The sequence below is a fragment of the Sparassis crispa genome (genome assembly GCF_003851025.1).
Source record: "Sparassis crispa DNA, contig_000008F, whole genome shotgun sequence".
NCBI classification, from domain to species: Eukaryota; Fungi; Basidiomycota; class Agaricomycetes; order Polyporales; family Sparassidaceae; genus Sparassis; species Sparassis crispa.
This window is the reverse complement of record NW_020939755.1, coordinates 271,827-291,951: the sequence shown is the minus strand read 5'-3', so window position 1 is coordinate 291,951 and position 20,125 is coordinate 271,827. Positions and strand designations below refer to the sequence as shown.

Here is a 20,125-nt window from a genome sequence, read left to right as displayed (position 1 = left end):
AAATATCATCTGTTATGATGGTGAAATCTATAGCCTTTCCCTGAAAGTGACTGCTGAAAGGTCAACAGGAGCTTGTCATCAATGCACAACAATATGTGTGACTATGTGACTGTACACAGATGTCACACTCCATGTATATAAAACATCAGCTATTGATCCACTGAGTACTTTCATCCCCATCTGTGATGCGCGCCCAACACTCAGCACTGAACAAATAAAAAACAACCAGGGGCTATAAAGTAAGTGGGCTTTTAAACAATTCCCTCTCAATGACGCCTGAGTTACTCACCTTTCCTTTCTTTTCGAACGTAGGACCCGCAGAAGGATTCAAGTTTGTTGAGAGGTCTAGCCAATGCCACTCTGCACATTCTGGCTCTGTATCTATACCACCTGACTTAATTTCTCGATGACTATTCCAATTTCCCTAACCAAATTAGAGAAAGTCTCGAACTCGACTACTGTACATTTTCGACCAACCCGGCGGAGGGTGTGACCTGTGACCTCAAGGACCCGAACCGGCCAACCGGCGGGACCAGGTGTGACCGGGGACAGGATGTAATATAGCGGCAAGGCGATGGGGCAGTGGTGTCGGAGGCGCCGGCATACAGCGAGTATAGCTGCCGGATGGAGCTGTTCTATAGCCAGTGGCTGCTGCTTGTGACTGGAAAGCGGAGAACAAGGACCGTGCGATTTTGGCACCGCAGGCCGGGAAAAAATGCCTCTTTTCCATTCGTCTGAGGTCGGCGGCGAGACTCTTTGTGACCTGTGACACATGTCCGAAATCCGGCAGGCCATTGGCCTTGTGACCCGTGACCCGCCGGGTTGGTCGAAAATGTACAGTATTCTCATAATAAATGCACCCACTATTTCTATCCATCCAATAACCCCAACAAATAAACTGCGCCACAACGAGACTGGCGATTCTGGGCTAGTGATGTAGAAGTTGGCGGAGCCACTGCAGTGCTGACTCGAGCGCGCTACAAGCCATCACTAGAGTTGCCAAACTTGGTCAAGTCACATTCTCCCGTTTCGGCGCTTATTGAGAGCGCCACTCTAGTTCAACATTCCGGGGGTGGCCAGAGTGTTGAATGTCTACGACATGGCACAGGCGGAAGACCCGCTTAGGTATTCTGCTGGATGCTGATGGAGATGAGGACGCAGAGTCTCTTGCTTTGGATAGGATACTCCACGGTCAGAGTGTAATTGGGAAAACCTGTAAGTGATTCAATTGCTTAAAAGTTCTAATCAGGCGTCGCACTTACCGTCCTTAATATCGAAGCGAAGACGACAGAGATCGATACCCTGCGTTTCTCTGACGAAGACTTGGACGTTGTTGGGACACTAGAGTATGGTCAATTTGGTATTGTAAGGATCGCGAGGCGCCTTATAAACTTCTTCTAACTTACACCCTACAGATCGACGTGGTAACCTGTAAACTAAATGGTGATGTGTACGTTCGCAAATCCATCGAGAAACGCTTTGCATTGAAGACCACTGATGTGTGTCATTTTTAAGCTGACTTGGCCCACGTACTGACGCCGATGTGATACAGCAATGCTCCCCACAGCTTGAGCGAGATATATTGTTACGAGCACGGAAAACTGACTCCGAGTGGGCCCCGCATCTGCTATGCGCGTTTCAGACGCCCACACATCTGAGCATCGTAATGGACTATGCCTCGGGCGGGACGTTATGGGATGTTCTGCAGTCCAGTCCTCATGACGGCAAGGTTCTAGAAACAGACTTGAAGTGGTGGGCGCCACAAATCATCAGTGCTATCCATTGGTGCCACTCACAACATTTTGCCCATAGGTACGTAGTGATACAATAGTGCTCTGCGCAGCTGACCGCTGAGCAGAGATATCAAACCGCATAATTTTGTTTTGAGTACCGATTCCCAATTACTTTTGATCGACTTCGGCTCGGCAGCGCCACTGTTGCCTCCTGAAAGTGATGGCAGTCAAAGAGTACCAAAACGGCATTGTCTTGTTCCATGCGGGACATGCGATTATATCTCTCCGGAGATCCTCCAAGCCCATGAAGAGGCTTTGGTGGCTCTTGAGATGGCCGACGATTCAAGCGCAGTCCCTCAAGATAACACGCAAGGATATGGCCGTGAAACGGACTGGTGGAGCACAGGCGCTATGTTGTACGAGATGACACATGGCATCGCACCTTTCTTTGCGAATGATATACGACGAACATATCTGAAAATCACTGAGCATTACGTCAGTAGATTCTCGATCTTTGCTGTTAGATAGGTCATACTAATCTGCGATGATATGACAGAAAAGCCTACGCTTCGACAGATCTATGGCCATTTCCGCCAACTTAGAAGACCTATTACGCGGGTCTGTCCTGTTGTCAAATGGATTTCTACTTCTGATTCTCATCGAGGCACAGATTGCTTACAACTGCAGAACTGCGTTTGGGCCGTAGAAGTGTCGAAGAGATCAAGGAACATCCATTCTTCAGGAGCACCGACTGGTCAAATTTGCATCGAAGTAAGTGCAAGCACAATGCGTGATCTTTCCTGGTAAACGGCTGAATCTCTTCCTCAGGCCCACGACCAGTTGATCTGCATCTCCCTCAATTCACCTACACAACGCCAATTGTGCCTTCTGCACCAGTGGCGAACTCGCACTCGTCTTCTGAAGGCTCCTCATCCTCTCGTCCATTCGCCTTCTCAGCATTGTTCCAGTCTTCCCCAGCTTCAACACACGGTGTCTCTGTGCTTCCTGTAACTCCTTCGCACACCTCCAGTCGTTCAATACTGAAGGAACAGCCAGTGGCGTCTTTCATAGGCTTTTCTTGGGGCCCTTCACTCGATGCATTTACAGGCGCAGCCGACCAGCCGAACTCGAACAACCAGGAAGGACTCAGCACCATACAACCCCTTAATTTTCTCTCCGTTCCGCCAACACATTTTGCGTCAGTACCACAGACGATGCATGCGACACCCGTTATGCAGCGATATCCGTTTGCTACTCCTGTCCGTCCAAACGTTTTGACCCCGTTCCGAACGCTGCCACGGGCGAGCACTGTCCGCCGGACGGCCCCGCGCCGAGCGGTATCTGATCGTGAGGCAATGAAGCAGCTCGTCGATTGTGTGGGGATGAGCGCTCGCAAGAAGGTACTGGAGAGTGGGCGGAAACCTCGCATCATCGGGTCCTCTGGCCGTTCGTCTGCAGTGAAGGAGCTCCGATTCGACTCGTCCGTGGCCGTGGTCGGAGACAGTGGTGTTTCATACAAGGTTGACCCTCCCACGCAATCCACCGTTACGCTGCCGTCTGTCTTGTCTCTGTCTGGAAGCGGATCGCAGGAGGCGCTGGTGGACCTTCCCAGCTACTCTGACATCGACTCGGACCTCCCGGCAAGTCCAAGCCCCAGCCCCCGTCCGGGCTCTGCGCTGTCGATGATGTCAAGGAGGAGTCAAACCCCGACCACGTCGAGCTTCAACTTGTTACGATTTGGTCAGGACAGCATGCGGGTCGGAGAAGAAGAGAAGCTGCTTGTCTCTTCATCAGTGGCGGACAGCCTCTCGTATGACGTGTTGGACGAATACGACAAGAGATATACGGTACTTTTGGAAGACCTTGCAGGTATCGAAAGTCGCCTGAGTCGGTTATCGATGGTTGTGCGACAACACAGCTGCTAACTTATCATCACATGTATCGACAGATTCAGAGAACATTTTCGCATGTACCGTTAGCCATCTACCTTTTTGAAGCAGTATTGTCATAGTAGCAGTAGCCGTATCGCTCACGCACACCCGATACTTACGTCCCTCGTATATAATTGAGGATATGTTCCGCCGAACGACTATTCTGTCCAGAACGACAACCCGCGGTGGAAAGCAATTGCCAAGGGTTTAGATCGACTAAGTTGTTCTATCGTCCAAATTTCTTCAACGGATCGGATTTCTTCCTGCCTCTACTACTGCCCCCGCCACCCCGTCCACCACAACCGCGACCGCGACCGCGACCACGACCACGCGCGCCGTTCTTGCTGAAGGGCACAAAGCCTGCTTCCCCGCCACCACTCCCAACCCCAACAGCTCCGTCTGAGGTGCCAGGCACAGACGCAATGCGGGGCAAGAGGTACTTGGGGACATGCTTCATGTGCGGTTGCACCCGCGTTGGGTGTAGAGGCTTGTCGTGCCGTAGGTATTCCAGATCCAGCGGATTGTCCTCAAAGTGCGCCTGCGTACCAATTTACCGTTAATCGGATGACGGAAAAAAAAGCTCTGTACACACCTTCAGCTTGTCAGAATTCAGGATCTCTGCCTTGAGCTCCTTGATCCTCGCCTCCTTGATAGCACTTCTCGTTACGGCTCGCAGCGCGTCCTCCATTCGGTACCGGAACGCCTCCACCTGCTTCATGTCAAAGTTGTACTCTTTGATTTGGCTACCGCGTGCGGCCTGCTCGCGCCCGATCCGCGCAAAGACCGCATCGTCTGCCTTCGCGCTCTCAACACATCCCACTACCTTGTTCTTGCCCCATTGCTCGCGCGGGACAACAAACGACAGCGCCATGCCCGAGCGCCCCGCGCGCGCTGTCCGCCCGACGCGGTGCGTATAGGAACGCGCGGAAGATGGGAGGTCGAAATTGATCACGCATGAGACGTCGACGAAGTCCACACCGCGCGAGACACCGTACTCGGCGTCTGCGTTGCGCTTGCGTTGCTTGCGTTTACTTGACTTCGACTTGGAGGATGCGTCGTCCCCGAGTGGTGAGCCTCCGCGTCTTTTACGTTTGAGGATCTTCCGTGAGGTTGAAGGTTCATCGGCCTCATTATCCCCTTCGTTGGCCTCGCCTGATAGCTCACGTTGCGTGGTAGTGTCTGACAGAGCAAAAAAGGCTCAGTGCCTGGGGTACTTCAGAATTCGCATATTGAACTCACAGTCACAGTCTACGTCATCTTCTTCGTTCTGCACCTCATCGTCGTCATCCTGCTCATGGCGGCCCGTGCTCTCATCAGACGCAATGATGTAGTCGTAGACGCCCTTGTTAAATTCCTGGACTGTGTGATATCTGAGAATGTGATCAGAATATGTTATGTCGCGGGGAAATTCAGCACCTACCGGGAGTTGAGAGGTAATTCAGAATTAAGTACACAGCTCTTGATTGAGAATTGCTCCAAGAACAGCTTGAGGCGGTAACACCGGTCAACATCGTTGACGAACAGAATACACTTGCCCTTGATGAGATTGAGCTTGAGAATAACGTAGGTGAGAAGGAACTTGTCCACTTCCGAGCAACTATTGAGGGCTCCAGGTTTGATTGAGGCGAAAAGGAGAACAGCTCAACGACGTACAGGACGGAGTACTGGGTCAAGTTTGCTGCCTCGTCTTCATCTTCCTCCAGCTTCAGGATCGCCTAAATGGAGATGAGAAACCAACGATAAATGCTCATAATCACTGACATACTCACTGGACTTCGGAGGGTAAGACCCCTTAGTGTTTCAACATCCTCGGTCATGGTCGCACTCATAAGGAATGACTGGAACACCTTCGGCAGGAACCCGCCGCTCAGAATCTGGCGCACATCTTCGTCATGACCGTAAGACAGGATTAAGTCGGCCTCATCAATGATAAGTGAATCGAGGGAAGTAAGAGATAGCGTCTACGAACGGTCGAATTTTCAGCTCATTCGTTTATAAGGCTGCGACCGGAGTGCTTACCTTCGCCTGTAGCAACCCTAACGCGCGAGAGGGAGTGGCAATAACAATATCTGGATTGTCTGATAGCCACGTTCTAGAGTTGTGTATGAGCCAAAGCCGAATGTCTGAGAGGAACATACAAACCTCTGCAGGTGAGCAGACGTTCCCGTGGAGACGTTGGCTGTGGTGACATCCTTATCACAATATGCTAAGATGCCATTGAGATGCGTGGAGACTTGCTCCGACAATTCTCTGGTAGGAACAAGAATCAAAGCACGTGTGGCTTGTCTCGCAGAATCCTCCGTAGCGATGTTCTGAAGAAAGAACAAAGTCGTGAGAAAAGCGTCAAATCCCATAACTTTGATACAGCGAGCATGGATATAGCAAAGATGGCATCGATATGGTGACAGAGTGAATTGCATTGCAATAGATCCACTAGCAAGACATGGTTCATGCCGAAGACCAGACAGAATGAGCATCTCATCGTACAAATCACAAATTGGCACACCATCCTTCTACTCCCCCTTGCACATAGGTAGTGCAAGTCAACAAGCCAGCAAGGAACATGCACAAATGAGTACCCACAGCTTTGGCATTCAATATCTTCTGCACGATTGGTATACAATACGCGGCTGTCTTTCCGCTTCCCGTGCGTGCTCTGGCAAGTATGTCACGATTTTCGAGTGCCAAAGGTATAGCCTTCGTTTGAACCAGTGTCGGCCTTGCAAAGCCCATGTCCGCAAGAGCGCGGAGTAAACGCGCATCGAGGATATGCGCGAACGAGGCGAAAGTTGATTTCGAGTCGACAAGACGTGCATCAGGCATGGAGATGAAACCGCACTGAGCTACCCAGAGAGTCCAGAAAAATTGAAACCAAGCACAAATGAAATACAGTGAGAATAATCGAGCCAGACAGTGGGGTGGCAGTGCGGGATGTCTGAGAATCACTCAGGCTGGAGGACTTAGAGGAGAAAAACTGACAGTTGCCATATTGAGAGGAGACACCAATTCACGTGATGAGCACGTGGTACAACGCGTCGGCGACAGTTCAACTCGAACTTGGACGTGAACTATAGTATACCTCCCGCCGCGAGGAGAAGTTATCGTCCGGCTTTCCACTCTTTTTGTTCTCAATCGAGGGTGAGTGTTCTAATGTCTTATTTTCGAACAATGCGTCGTAGCACAGGCGTCAACCCTGATAACTAAAACCATCGACTCGCCGCTGATTTACCGTTTGATTAGTAGGCTCTCAATTCTCGATTCTCGTCATCCCATCAACCTTCATTTGTTTTACCAGTGAGGTCGCCGGTCGACTGGCTAGTGCTCACGTCGTCGTCCAATCCCATTACTATGCTCGTCATTCTTTTGTTTCTTCTCGGAGCCGCAGTTTCGACAGGCGCGTCTTCCATCTACGTTCAATACCCACTGCAGGATCAATTGCCTCTCATTGCCCGTGTAAACGCTTCGTATTCTTGGACATTTGCCAGCGACACCTTCGTTTCTTCGGACAATGCTCGTCTTAACTATACAACTTCAACCCTGCCTGCATGGCTCTTCTTCGACCCTTCGACGCTGACTCTTCATGGCACCCCGTCTCCCTCTGACGAGGGGACCCCGGGCTTCAGCATAGTTGCCCACGACCCTGTGTCATCTAGTTCTGCGTCTTCCTACATGACTCTGTGCGTGACGCCATACGCTCCGCCTAATCTCCACGTCCCGGTTGCACAACAATTCAACGCCAGCAATCCTTCTTTGTCCTCTGTGTTCCTCCTGTCCCCTGATTCTGCACTGGACACCTCTAATCCCTCCCTACGCATCCCGCCTAGTTGGTCGTTTAGTGTTGGATTTCTCTATGACACCTACATTACAGACAACGATCTGTACTATGCTGGTCTGCAGGCTGATGGTACACCGTTGCCGTCATGGATTACTTTCAATCCTGACGAAATCACGTTTGACGGCGTCTCGCCATCTCTGCAGAATTCTACTTCCCCGATGACAGTCTCTCTTGCCTTGCATGTCTCAGATCAGGAAGGTTATTCTGCCGCATCTTCACCGTTCGATCTTGTCGTTGCGGCGCACGAGTTGTCTCTGTCTACGGCTTCTCTACCGACAATCAACGTCACTGCCGCAACGCCGTTCAACTTCAGTCTCAACTCGCCAGACGACTTCTATGGCGTGCTGATAGATGGCCAGCCAGTGCAAGCCTCTGAGATCCTGAACTTGACAATCGATACATCCCACTATTCGAACTGGCTCCACTACGACTCTGGCAGCAGAACACTGACTGGAAATCCACCGACTTCCATTACCAGCAGTTCGCAGGACCCCGTTCTACCGGCGACGGTAACCTCAATTAACCAGACCATCCAGACGAACGTGTCTCTGGCCATCGTCCCGTCGTATTTCTCTACTGCGGTTCTACAACCTGTCCTGGTGCTTCCGGGTCATGCTTTGAGCTACGATCTCGTTCAATACTTCTCAAACAGCTCCGGCTTGGGTATTCAACGTAACGACGTCAATCTCACCGCGGCTTTTGACCCGCCCTCTGCTGGCAACTATCTGAATTTTGATGCTACTTCCGCTCAACTCACGGGTACCGTCCCTGCCAACCTCTTGTCTTCTGGGGCCAGTTACAGCCACATCTCTGTGACCTTTACCGCTTATTCACATGTAACACACTCGACGTCTCATACAAGCCTTCCGATCTCTCTGTCAAACGCCGACTACTCTAAGCAGCCTTCGCATGGCCTCTCTCCATCTGCGCGGGAGAAGATGCTACTGGGTCTCAAGATCGCCTTCGGTATCATCAGTGGACTCGTCATCCTAGGCATGGCATTGGCAGTGTTCCGTCGGTGTGCACGGGTTCCCGACAACGCTGTTCTGGGCGAAGAGGGCAGGAACGCGTGGACGGAAGACGAAATGAAATGGTACGGTATTGGCATCAGGGTGGACGGCGCAGTCCACGAAGGCCCTGCCAGCGAGCTGAACGGTTCTAACGGAACAATCGTCTCGGAGAAGGGTGTCCAAGAAGGCTCGGAGAAGTACGGGAATATTGGTCTGGGTCTGCACCGCGTCCTCACACGCACGGCGTCTAATCCACAATCGCACGCCAGCCCACTGAGCCCTGGCGTCATGCGCAAGGGCGAGTTCGTTGGCAGGCTGAAGGCGACAGCGCGGATCGTCAGCGACAAGTATCGCAGCATCAGCGACACGTATAAGCGCGCCGTCGGCCGCTCGAAAAGGCCGGTCATATCTAAGCCCATACTCATCATGGCCAGTGATAACCGTGTGAGCACTCCCGGAGGTCCAGCTATCGACGGATTGCCCATCAACAGCGGGCCAAGCGCGCTGGATGCAGTGTCCAGGCGGCATCCCCAGGCAATTCCTTTTGAGGACATGGATCTCAGTCAATACGCACCCAGTGGTATCACCAGCATGGCCAACTCCCCCTCGTCTTCCACAGGCGAGCGTTCCATTCCCCGGCGTCGTGCGGACTTCGTGCCACCGAAAGTGCCGACACTTCCTCAAGCACACCTGGACGATGCGCATGCTCACAAGCCCTCTGTCGACTCGGTCGGATCGGACACTTCGTCGCTGGCATCCAACTCTTCCGCTCGTACACATGAGGTAGATGCAGTGGTGCAGACTGCGACGCGCGCCAACAGCGTGCACAGCACAAGCGTCCTCTCATTCCTTTCGGCTGACACCAGGAACGTGCCGGAATCCGGTCGACCGCGCCTCGTACCGTTCACGAGTGCTAGCCGCGTCCCAGTTCCCAAGTTGCCCTCTGCGCTTCTCAACGGAGAACCCGATAAGTCCGTCCCTGCAAGTGCTAATAGTGCCGGGAACAAGAGGCGAAGCAAGCGTGTGGTGAGCCAAGTGGCCAAGGTCTTCCGCGATGCACAAGGGGAGCTGCGAGCTGCGGAGAAGGGCACCGACGAATTGGCAGTGGGAATCACCTATGTGCGTGCGCTGGGCGATGATGCGCAGAGCGCAGGTTCGCTTCGTACGTGATCTTTCTCTTCACGTCTATCTTGGCCATCTGAATATCTGCCGAAAGCGCATTCCCCGTCTGGATCGTTTTCTCTGGAATCGTCGTACCACGGACATGAGCGCCCCACCAGCACTGGTACCAGCGTGAAGATACCCATCGTCCCGAGGATGCTTGCAAGGACGGGCGAACAGTTCAAGTTCCGCGTGCCGGTATCATACAACGCAGGGAGTCCAACGACTAAAAAACCGAAGGCTCTTGTCGCGCGACTCATCTCTGGGAAGGCGCTTCCGAAATTTATTAAGATCGACTTGGATGCGGTCGCTAGCGGCGCTGGTGCGCGTCTCGAGAAACGTGTCGTCGAGTTCTGGGGCGTTCCGCAGGCACGGGACGTGGGTGAGCTGAATGTGGGTATCTATGAGAAGGTCGGCGAGAAGTGCGTGGGGAGAGTGATCATTGAGGTGGTCGAGAGGAGTTGAGCATGACACACCTCTGGGGCTAGGTATATTGCGCATGTATTACTTTGCAGCGCGAAGACGCTAGGTCTTTGCTGCGCCCTACAATGTAGCTATAGAATCTGACTGTATGACGGCGATTTATATGTATCGTCTTATAGTGGCGCCAACATTGAGCGAAACAGTTCCTATCTGTGTTTGCAAGACAACCATGTCGCGATCGGGACAGGTGTAGCAACAGCGGACGAACACGTATCGTTTACTTCTTGAGTCTACTACGGGTTGAACAACTTTCAGTACTTTCAGTCCGGACAGCGCAGCAGCGACAGTCATAATATTAATCAATATCATAGTAAACGAATGAAATCCAGTACTCAGAAAGAGTGTGCAGGAAGATACATGGAGGACTGCGCCGAGGGAATTTACGCCTACATGTTGTACACGTGTACCACTATACTGGACGTCAAATAAGTGTCTGCGACTTGTTGGTCGCAGAATACTCGTCCGTTGCACTATCCATGTCGCCAATAGTCTTGATGGCCTCTTCCGATGGTGGAACGGCATCGACGTCGCGGGTGACGTGCTGGAAGATCTCAATATGGCGCTGATATCCATGGCCAGAGATCAGCGATCTCGCTAAAATTGTATACGGTGAAGGCGACATACTGAACCAATTTGTGCATGAGGACGCCGTGACGCGAGTTCCAGCGCGTTAGGACCATCGTCCGCGGAGGAAGCTTTGGTCGAACGGTTCCCCGTTTCTCGCGTGTTGAGCCTATGGACAGGTGTAAATAGCACATAGAATTGGTGAGAGGTTAATCAGACACACATTGCGAGTAAGGTGTTTGCGTATACTGAAAATTTTTTCAGGCTACTGCAGACTCAAGAGAGGAAGATGCACTTACGTTTGCCCTGCATCTCAAGCAATCCCGCGTATAAGAGGTTGTTCTTCAAGAACACGTACTAGTGAAAGCCATTATTCAGCGAATGACATGAATGTACATTGAATGAGTCCGATTTTACCGTGAGCACGATGGTGAGAGAGATCACCCTGATCAAGCATACGAGAGTTAGCAATTTGACGAAGGGGACGAGATGGGGACGCGCATCGTTATAGCCCCGGAGTTAATGATGTAAGCCTGCAATGATCGGATGGTCGGATGAGTCCTATAATTGCGATTATTGTTGAGCGAAGACAGTGAAAAGCGTTGAATAATTGATTACCCTCGAAAGCCTGACCGACTGTTCTGAAGGTAGTATATGAGAATGACTGCGATCGTGAAGTCCACAGCCGTTGCGAGGCTAAGGCTACATGTAACTGTGATCTGAACAAATGTCTAAGCGCTGAGATATCGGCCAAAAGGCGGTTTACAGCATACAAATGATCCCCTATTGTAGCGGAACGCAGTCCAGCTAGCGTGTTTCCATCTGAAGGTTGACTTTGTCAGACAAGGTGCATACAATGTGTATGAAAAGCGTACGTGAGAGCGGCGGAGGCTAAGCAGAGGATCAAGTGTTATAATCGTCAAAATATTGAAGGGATTTTGACCTGAGAGAAACGTCGCACCGTATCCAAATGCTGAGAAATGTTAGTACGACGAGAGTCGAGGAGAATATACACGTACCAATGCGAATGAACAAGAGAACCGCCTACATGATATTCAGAAATGGGATCATCCGCGCATATTTATTGACTCACCGGAAGGGAGGTTATGAGCCTGGACTTGTGGCTCACTAAAGTAGGTTTGAGCGTAGGCATCACCACACAATATGTGAATACGCACAGATCCAGATGCGACGGACAAAGAAACTGCGAGACATAGGCTGGTTAGTAGCAAATTTTTCAGATTATCTACACTCCCACGTTTGAACAGTCGCAGATATAGACACCTGCAGCAGTATTCACATACATCTTATTGCGTTGAACTAAAAATACTTACCTCGGTGATCACAGTAGCCTGCAGGTACGAAGGTTAGAAGGGGGCAAGAGACATGAAACATGTCGTGCTTACACCAGCACTCCTAAGCCGCAGGTTAAGCACTGAAGCAACCAAGCCACAGGTTGGTACTCACCAAACGATGCGATTAGCTGTTTCTAAACTTCCATAGTTACTGATTAAATAGTGGTACATCATGTGCACGCAGAGCGCCGTATGCACCGTTTCGACGATCCTAGAGCTGTGTCAATACCCGGCAAGTAACGCTTGAAGCACCTCGCACCAAATGAACAGAACAGCCCATCGAATCAGCTTATCATCATCGCGGCAAGCGAAGTAGTAAAAATAGGACTGTGTAGTCGTGATCCCGTACAGCCTGCAGGTGATTCAATGAGAATGACCGATATTGCTCGATAAAAGTACGTACACAGCAGCCAGAGAAACCTCAATCAACAGGGCTCCGAGTAGGTCCTCGGCTATGGTAGGCATCGCGGAAGGCAAGCAGGGGAGACGGGAATGGCTCGAGGAAGGTCGCACGAAACGCCGCCAGACCAAAGGGGAGAAACAGAGCAGGTCGGACAAGTTCTGTATCTCAACAAACCATCAGATCTTTCCGTTGTCAGACAAAGAGCAGTCCGCTTGCAGATTCACCCTCGTCGCGTAGACGCCCGCAAGGACATTTTGTGTGGCATACGATTTTCTCGGGCTTCTCCGCAGCCGGGTAAGCACTGATCAGATTCTGGAATTTCCCGGTTTTGGCTGCTAGAATTGCCGGGGTAAAGTATGATGCCAGCACAGCGAAATCAACCAAGTCCTAGGCCTCCGACTGACAGTCTGAAAAGCCTCCAAAGTCAGAAAGTCTAGACTCGGAAAGTATGTTAACGATGTCGACTTACGAAAACAGAAAGTAGTACAACCTCAAACTGCTACTTCACGTGGAGTCCCAATGACGAGCTGCTGAAAATTAGAGCGGCACCGGAGGAGCAATACCCGTGACACAAGTGGTCAAAAAGTTTAAATGTGGCTAGGCCAGCCCATCGATAACTCCAAATCACAGTCCAATGCGCCATACCCCGAGAAGATGCGATCAGGGCGAACAGAACGTCGTTTAAAAGCGCTGGCAGCTTATGCATATGGTAACAGTTGGGTGTACAAGCATAGGACCCCTGAATATGGGTGGCAATGCCGTTTCACAAATTCCGAAAATTGACCAAAAATGTCCGGTAAAAATTTCCAAATTTTGGCGAAAATGTCCGGATTAAACACGGCCTCGGGCCATTTTTTCGAAATCTGTCCGGACTTTTTTGGGCGCTTGATCCAGTACAACCGTCCAAAATTGGCTCAAAATACCCCCAAAATGGCTTATTTTCCTAAATCTCGCCCGCTAGAAGCCTAACGGAGGCCGTTTAGTGGTCCTGGTGCTCATAGAGTGCCATTCCTTCATTTTGACCGCTGCTGATGTGCCGTTGACACGGGCGCGGGTAGAGTTTGTCCGGATAAAAAATGGGCTATGGTCTGTCCAAAATGTCCGGAGACGTGTTCCAGCATGCGAGGTCTTGACCCCCCAAATTGTCCGGATTAGACATGGCATAGGCCATTTTTTTGCTCGCATTTTGGCCGGATTGCGAAACGGCATCCTCCTCAATATTCAGGGGTCCTACAAGCATTTGGTACCAATCTTTGAAATTCGATCCTGAGATCTCCAAGTCGCCTGGATAAAATAATGTATGTTGAGATACCGGAGGATACCAGGTTGAGAGTCGTCTTGGAGACAAGCAAAGTTCCGCCAAAGGGCGGGGAGCCAAGGGAAAGGGGGTTCCATCTACGCTCCAGACGCTGTTTGTCGCGGCTTCCGTGAGGTTGGCGACCTTCAGCGAAGAAAGTTCGATGTGCCGTTTGCATACAGATGTCACCAACGGACTCCAGAAATGATTCACCCGCGGACGTCTAGGTGGTGAAAACTCACCATGCGTAAAATTTAGTTGCACCAAATCGCATCTGCCAGCTCAATTTTCAGGCTTAACGACGAGGTGAGTCTGCAGAGATTGTGGCGTGGAAGTGTACTGTCGCGGTAGGCTGATTTAATCGATCTCGAAGGCGGCAGCAAGAAGATTTGAAACGACATCTTCTTCAATATTTTGCCCTTGGAAATTGAAAAACGATCTAAGACCTAGGTGTCGACCTTGCAAATTACAGTATTCGGTGCAAACGCTGTATGACTGGCCTTATGAGTAAGACCACATATATTGCATGGATGCTCGCAAGCTGACCTTGCAACTTGCAAGTGTCCAGGGAGAACAGCACCCGGCTTTTAGCAGTCGTTCATACGCGGTAGGTTATGGACGCTGAACCGGCTATGGATAAATGACAGGGATTCGGTTGCCAAGCCAACGCCAAGCTTCTCTGTTCTCTAGTGTCACCTCGAGGTGAGGACAAAGTGTGGACGTTGACGAAGGCAGCACGAAGATCAGACCTTTATTAAACAATGAGCTGCACTCGTTGAGACGTCATGGGTAACCGGTAACCCATAGCGATACTGAGCTTCCTGTTTTGAATGAGTTACGAACGACCATCTTGTGGAGAGTCACCGCCGAAAGCGGACATCACATACGCATGATCGACCAAGCTGTCCAGAAGCGAGATAGCCATTCCAAGACAGCAGGACGGCGCGGAGCTGGCGTTTTCGTCAGAAGTGAGAACTGCTGTATCTGCACGTGTGCGACAAGAAATAGCACTTCTGGCTACTGGAGTTTATGCTTGAAAGAAGAAAATGGCAAGGGAAAGCGAGGTAGTGACGAGATGGATCGACGGCGTAGTCCACTTACAGGGGTGAGGCCCGTACCATGGTGATGACGGCGCTCCAACTGTCCTAGATTTACAAGGAGAAAGTTTAGTTTGCCAGCTGTTCATTTAACGGATTCCTTCAGTTTGCTAAGAGCACAAGCTTCAGGCCTCGCAAACATGGCTTTCACAAATTTGACCAAGACTATTCCTATGGTATGAGTACTTCCTCCACAAGGGCGCCCACGACTTTGCGAGTCAGAGACTGTCAAACCAAGGTTTTCTTGACAAGGACCAATACTCACTAGCACCAGGCGACACAGCGCTAGCATAGCCATGAGGTACGTAGTAGGCAACATGTACGCGCAATGTACGCGTCAACAACCGGCAACAACGCGTACAAATATGCATCACGTGCACGCGTCGAGTATCCACCCGGGTTTTCTGGACAGCCTTACTTGTACCATAACGACGTGTTGTACAGGTCTTGTAATTCACTCGCAGTCCTGCATAACGGGGATGTACTCAACGGTCTCAATTCTGACAAGTGTCAATGATGTTTCATGCACCATACTTACTGGTATCGCTGCGAGTACTAGGGCTGTCCATCGCACATTCTCAGACTGCAGTACTTATTTCAGAATAGGTCTGTGCTCCCGTGTACAGATGAAACCCAGCTTATTCGTACCTAAACACAGGACTCCTACTTTCTCTCCCCCAACGAATCAAGGACCGAGTCTGTCGGTACATCTGTTTAAAATTGGCTGCAACAATTACTCAGGAGAACAATCATAGGCAGGGTCCCCGAAATTATGTCGATTCTCCCAGCGCCGACCGAAACATACTGTGCGGCTTCCTGAAGACTTCAACTTCGGACTGGAATAAGTTCATGCTTTGCATTGGATTCCCAAGCCACGACATGCAGAAAATCAATTATTCCTGTGGATATTGGAATTGTTTCAGTTTCTCCAGGTGTCCGAAGTTTCAGCAGTCCTCACAATATTGATGTCCTTGCGGCGGTCGCTCGCTCTGCACATCAGCACGTGGAATGCCCATGAACCTTGCTTACGTAAGCACCGTCTGAAGCCGGTATAGCACCTCCGCGCCTCTTTCATACTCTATTGTCGAATTTTGCGTGCTTTCGCAGAACGTACGTTACGCCGAACACTGTGAGTAATGCATTTCATGCATTGGAGGACTCATTGAGCATTCCATGCGATCAGAACGACTTTAAGCAATATCTGCGAAGGTATTCCCATCTTCCGGCTATCCATCATGTCTACTGCAAGACAACCAGGTCATCCGTCCCGACGTACAAACCAATCCGTCTCTTCAACGACATCGGCGGCATCCTCACGAAGTGATCGTCTAGCCCCACCGGAGCCCAGCGTGAGTGGTCGGCCTTACCCGCTCGTGTAGTTGCTTACATCTATATAGCCCCAAGTCGAAACGGCAGTCACCCGTTTACTCGTATCTATCAAGCAGCTTCTCGAAGCCCTCACAAAATGGAGCAAGCAGGAGGTCTCGGAGATGGACGTCAGCGATGTATACGTGCGCTTGGGGAATGACTTCAATGCCGCCGTAGCGGCGTTTAGTCTGTACAGGATTGAGATGTCGTGAGTGATTGCTGCCACTACTCTTATTCTGTGCGGCTGATACCCCAATAGTGAACTAGCCTCTGTACCAGACGACTTGCGCGCTATCCTCGAGACTTGCCTCTCAGAAGATGCCACTCCGGACGTGCTCTCGCAGTACCTGCCCGAAGTGCGCAAGATCATCACGGATCTGCTGCAAGGTCTGCGGTCGAAACAGTCGATATACCGCCGGATCATATCCGACCACAAACATCGCTCCTCCGACGCCGCCAACGGGAGCGACCGCGAGAGCCGAAGCGAGCGGACGGCATCCAGGCGTGACGGCACGAGCGTATCCTCACGCGCACAGGTGATGCGGGGACATGAGTCTTCCGAAAGCTCTTCCCGACGCTCCGCCACCTCGAGCAGGCGAGGCGCTAACCCAGCTTCGCCGCCGGTGCGGAATAACGCTGACTTCGTGGGCGGGTTTGCTCCGCCGAATATGGTCGACGGGGATGCGCCGCCACCATATCGATCGTCTACTCCCGGCCCTCCGCCGAGGTCACAGTTGCCGGAGACGAGCAGCTTCCCGCCCTCGCGCGCTCGGTCAGCTTCGGCGGTAGATGCTACCGCTGGGATGGTAAATGGACAGCAGGGCGTTGTGAATGGGCAGCAGGGTATGTCGAACGGGCAACATGGGATGTCGAACGGGCAGGGCGCAGTAAATGGGCAACAATCTAAAGGTTCGCCAGACCTGGATGTCACCCCAATAGCTCGGCCACAACCTCAGGTGCCCCCCAGCGTGAAACGGTACTCACTCTCAGACCCGCCCGTCGGCGCCCCAACGCCTCCACCAATGGTCGTCGTTGACGAAGTAAACGAGGAATCTCCATCTCCGGCGACTCGTCCTGCCACGCCTCAGTCACCACCGCGAGACAACGTGCCGATGGAATCCTTCCCAGCTCCAGCTGTGCAGAACTCGCTCGCAGCGTTGAAGCAAAGTGATGCCCTCGAGCGGCGCGCATCCAAGCGCTTCTCGACGTACAACATCTCCAAGATGACCGGTGGCTCGATTCGAGGCCATGGGGTGGGCAGCAATCCTAACCGGCGGTCGCTAGCTGTGACTGGGGCACTGACCCCAGGGGATCTTGCGGTGCTCACGGAGGTGGACGAAGAGCCGCCTGTTGCAATGAAGCGAGAACGGAGTAGGCCGTCGCAGCGATCGCGAAATCCTTCACCCATTGAAGAGGCGCCTCTCATCCCCCCTTTGCCCTCGTCAAGAGGCCCTTCCCCACAGAAACCTGCTGTATCTGACAAACCGCCGGAGGCTGCGCCTGCCGCGGAGCAGCCGTCGGTGGGAGGGGCGTCTGATGAAGCGTCGACGTCCTTCCCTGTCTTCCTGCAGGTTGGCCGGGAAGTGAAGAAGGTCATCATCGAGCCGCCTATGACCTTTGGAAGCCTGAGGGTATTGTTCATGGATAAGTTCGCGTACAATCCTGGCAAGGAGAACTTCCCGGCGATCTACATTCGAGATCCGTCGAGTGGTGTGCAGTATGAACTTGAGGATCCGGACGAGATCAAGGACAAGTGCCTTTTGTCCTTGAACATCGAACGTAAGCTAGGTTTGTGCTCTCGTAGTGCAATATGCTAACGTATTATGGATAGCTCTCGACCAGATTAAGCAGCACATCGACACTCAAATATCGTCACTTGCCCAAGATATCAAGGATCTCCGTGCGGTCGTGTCAAGTAACCGTCGCGCGTCACATCCACCACCGATGATCATTTCACAGCCTCTCGCAGAGAGCACGCCCTCCACCGCCCGCCCCACCGAGCGCCAGTTCCACAACGTAGCCCGGCGTCTCTCGCGTCTCCTCCCCGATGAGGGGCTGCCACTCGTCCCTCAGCAAACGGGCTCAGTCATCCAGCCGCAGATGACCGGCGCGTCGGTGATGTCCGAATACTCCACGCGCGTGGTGGAGGACCTGAAGACGCAATTCGACGAAGTTCAGAATTTGCGGCGGGACCTCGGCATCATGCGGCAACTGTACACCGAGTTCATGAAGCAGACGAAGGAGTCGCTAGGCGCGCTGCGGTCGCAGACGCAGAACGTGCGGCAGATCGCGACGACCAAGGTCGCGGGCACGCGGTCGTTCATCAACGATGGCAAGGCGAAGCTCGACAGCCGCAGTCAGAACGTGCTGACGCGCGTCGAAGAGCTGCAGGACATCGTCGAGAATATCAAGGACGATGTCCTGAAGCGCAACGTCTCGCCGAAGCCGCAGATCCTCAAGAAGGTGCGCGCGGACATGGACGCCACCGCGGAGGAGCTGCGCAGCCTCAAGGAGCACATCCAGACGGTGAAGCCGATGTGGAAGAAGACGTGGGAGGAGGAGCTGCAGAATATCGTGGAGGAGCAGCAGTTCCTGCAGCACCAGGAGGAGTTCCTCGGCGACCTGCTTGAGGACCACAAGGCGGCGGAGGAAGTGTATGGTCATGTCGAGAAGGTCATTTCCCTTCGCGGAAACGCGTCAGCACGGGCGACCCGAGCGCGTGGCTTCAAGCCTCCACCAATGGACGAAGGGCATTCAGGCTTGAGTACGGTCATGCTGGAGATCCGTGGCGCAGCAGCTGTGGACCCAGAGCGACGTTTGAAGGCTATCGCGGCAAACGAGAAGAATCGCGAGAAGGAGCTGCAGAGCCGGTCAGACGAGTTCCAGTCTGAGCTAAACGGGTTCGTTTCGGGCAAGAGGCTCAAGATGACGGGCGGGGCTGAAGAGGTGGAGCGTGTGCGGCAGAAGAGGAACGAGCAGACGCTGAAAGCGATGTTTACGGGGCCGTCGCCGAACACGCCGTCGAATTCTGGGCTGAATTCGCCTGCGGTGGAAGGAGCGCGGTTGTCGCCGTCGTGAGCAGCTACGCCCAAGCACGTCCTGGCGTTGGTTGCTGGGCTCCTAGTTCTCCTTGCATAGTCGCCTATGCGTGCGTGGGCCATCCAATCATTGACTTTCACCTTTCACTGGTGATTGGAGAAAGGACTTACCTCGCTTGTATCAATTTGTGTTGTTCCTTGCGCTATATTTTTACCGCTTAGTTGACGCTTTTCCATGCGATGCTTTCCTCCAGTTCTGTGTAGTCTATTAAACGCAATATGCATAATACTCCGGATATTTGTCTGTTATGTAAATAGATGTTCATTGCAAGCGGGTGTACACAACAACAGGTTCCTTGGTACGAGATCGTCAGTGCATGCCAAGGTACATTCTACAAGATAGAGCTGGAGTTGGGTGCGTCGCCGGTCTTGTATAATACTGTACATCGCAGATTTATTTGACGAGCACGGACGGAAGGCCTTCTCGACACTTTCCGCAGGGGTAGCCGATTAGGAGCATTATGTAGTACGATCAATGGGTGAGGGGAGAATATTGGGCAAAGATCACGTGATTGCGATTATCTGTTACCGGCGGGCCGCGTGTATGCCGCGGCACTACCGTGACAGTATCCTGGGATTATTCACAAGAATACCGATGAGTTTAGTGGATGCCTTCCCGTAGCCGTTTAGAAACGTTCTAAACTAAATTTCGTCTCTAAATCAGGCCGGCACGTCGGCAAATTGATCTCCGCATACCGTGAGAGCAGAGTGAGCTCTTTCTAAACCTTATATCTGGAAGGGGGGGTCGACCCCCCCTTCCAGATTCTAAACGTCTCTCTAAACGATGATT

At 52.1% G+C, this 20,125-nt stretch overlaps 5 protein-coding genes across 5 annotated transcripts; 3 read left to right on the top strand and 2 right to left on the bottom strand.

The window, feature by feature from the left end:
* Window positions 1-1,088: 1,088 nt before the first annotated feature.
* Window positions 1,089-3,658, top strand: SCP_0901040 (kinase-like protein; the record flags this gene model as incomplete). Its single annotated transcript, XM_027761337.1, has 8 exons — window positions 1,089-1,215; window positions 1,280-1,365; window positions 1,416-1,499; window positions 1,553-1,812; window positions 1,859-2,228; window positions 2,290-2,351; window positions 2,404-2,504; window positions 2,562-3,658. 8 exons carry the CDS (start codon window positions 1,089-1,091, stop codon window positions 3,656-3,658), a joined length of 2,187 nt encoding a protein of 728 aa, XP_027617138.1.
* Window positions 3,659-3,890: 232 nt separating this feature from the next.
* Window positions 3,891-6,487, bottom strand: SCP_0901030 (ATP-dependent RNA helicase dbp9; the record flags this gene model as incomplete). Its single annotated transcript, XM_027761336.1, has 9 exons — window positions 3,891-4,202; window positions 4,257-4,843; window positions 4,904-5,034; window positions 5,085-5,261; window positions 5,318-5,379; window positions 5,434-5,625; window positions 5,684-5,756; window positions 5,807-5,976; window positions 6,248-6,487. 9 exons carry the CDS (start codon window positions 6,485-6,487, stop codon window positions 3,891-3,893), a joined length of 1,944 nt encoding a protein of 647 aa, XP_027617137.1.
* A 525-nt stretch (window positions 6,488-7,012) lies between these two features.
* Window positions 7,013-10,135, top strand: SCP_0901020 (predicted protein; the record flags this gene model as incomplete). Its single annotated transcript, XM_027761335.1, has 2 exons — window positions 7,013-9,671; window positions 9,726-10,135. 2 exons carry the CDS (start codon window positions 7,013-7,015, stop codon window positions 10,133-10,135), a joined length of 3,069 nt encoding a protein of 1,022 aa, XP_027617136.1.
* Window positions 10,136-10,574: 439 nt separating this feature from the next.
* Window positions 10,575-12,537, bottom strand: SCP_0901010 (hypothetical protein; the record flags this gene model as incomplete). Its single annotated transcript, XM_027761334.1, has 19 exons — window positions 10,575-10,715; window positions 10,778-10,886; window positions 10,941-10,965; window positions 11,017-11,074; window positions 11,135-11,162; window positions 11,219-11,278; window positions 11,336-11,436; window positions 11,491-11,539; window positions 11,593-11,608; window positions 11,679-11,690; window positions 11,737-11,761; window positions 11,811-11,845; window positions 11,896-11,921; window positions 11,976-12,001; window positions 12,052-12,069; window positions 12,124-12,133; window positions 12,185-12,283; window positions 12,332-12,424; window positions 12,476-12,537. 19 exons carry the CDS (start codon window positions 12,535-12,537, stop codon window positions 10,575-10,577), a joined length of 993 nt encoding a protein of 330 aa, XP_027617135.1.
* A 3,567-nt stretch (window positions 12,538-16,104) lies between these two features.
* Window positions 16,105-19,315, top strand: SCP_0901000 (hypothetical protein; the record flags this gene model as incomplete). Its single annotated transcript, XM_027761333.1, has 4 exons — window positions 16,105-16,218; window positions 16,267-16,445; window positions 16,497-18,016; window positions 18,069-19,315. 4 exons carry the CDS (start codon window positions 16,105-16,107, stop codon window positions 19,313-19,315), a joined length of 3,060 nt encoding a protein of 1,019 aa, XP_027617134.1.
* Between the last annotated feature and the right edge of the window lie 810 nt (window positions 19,316-20,125).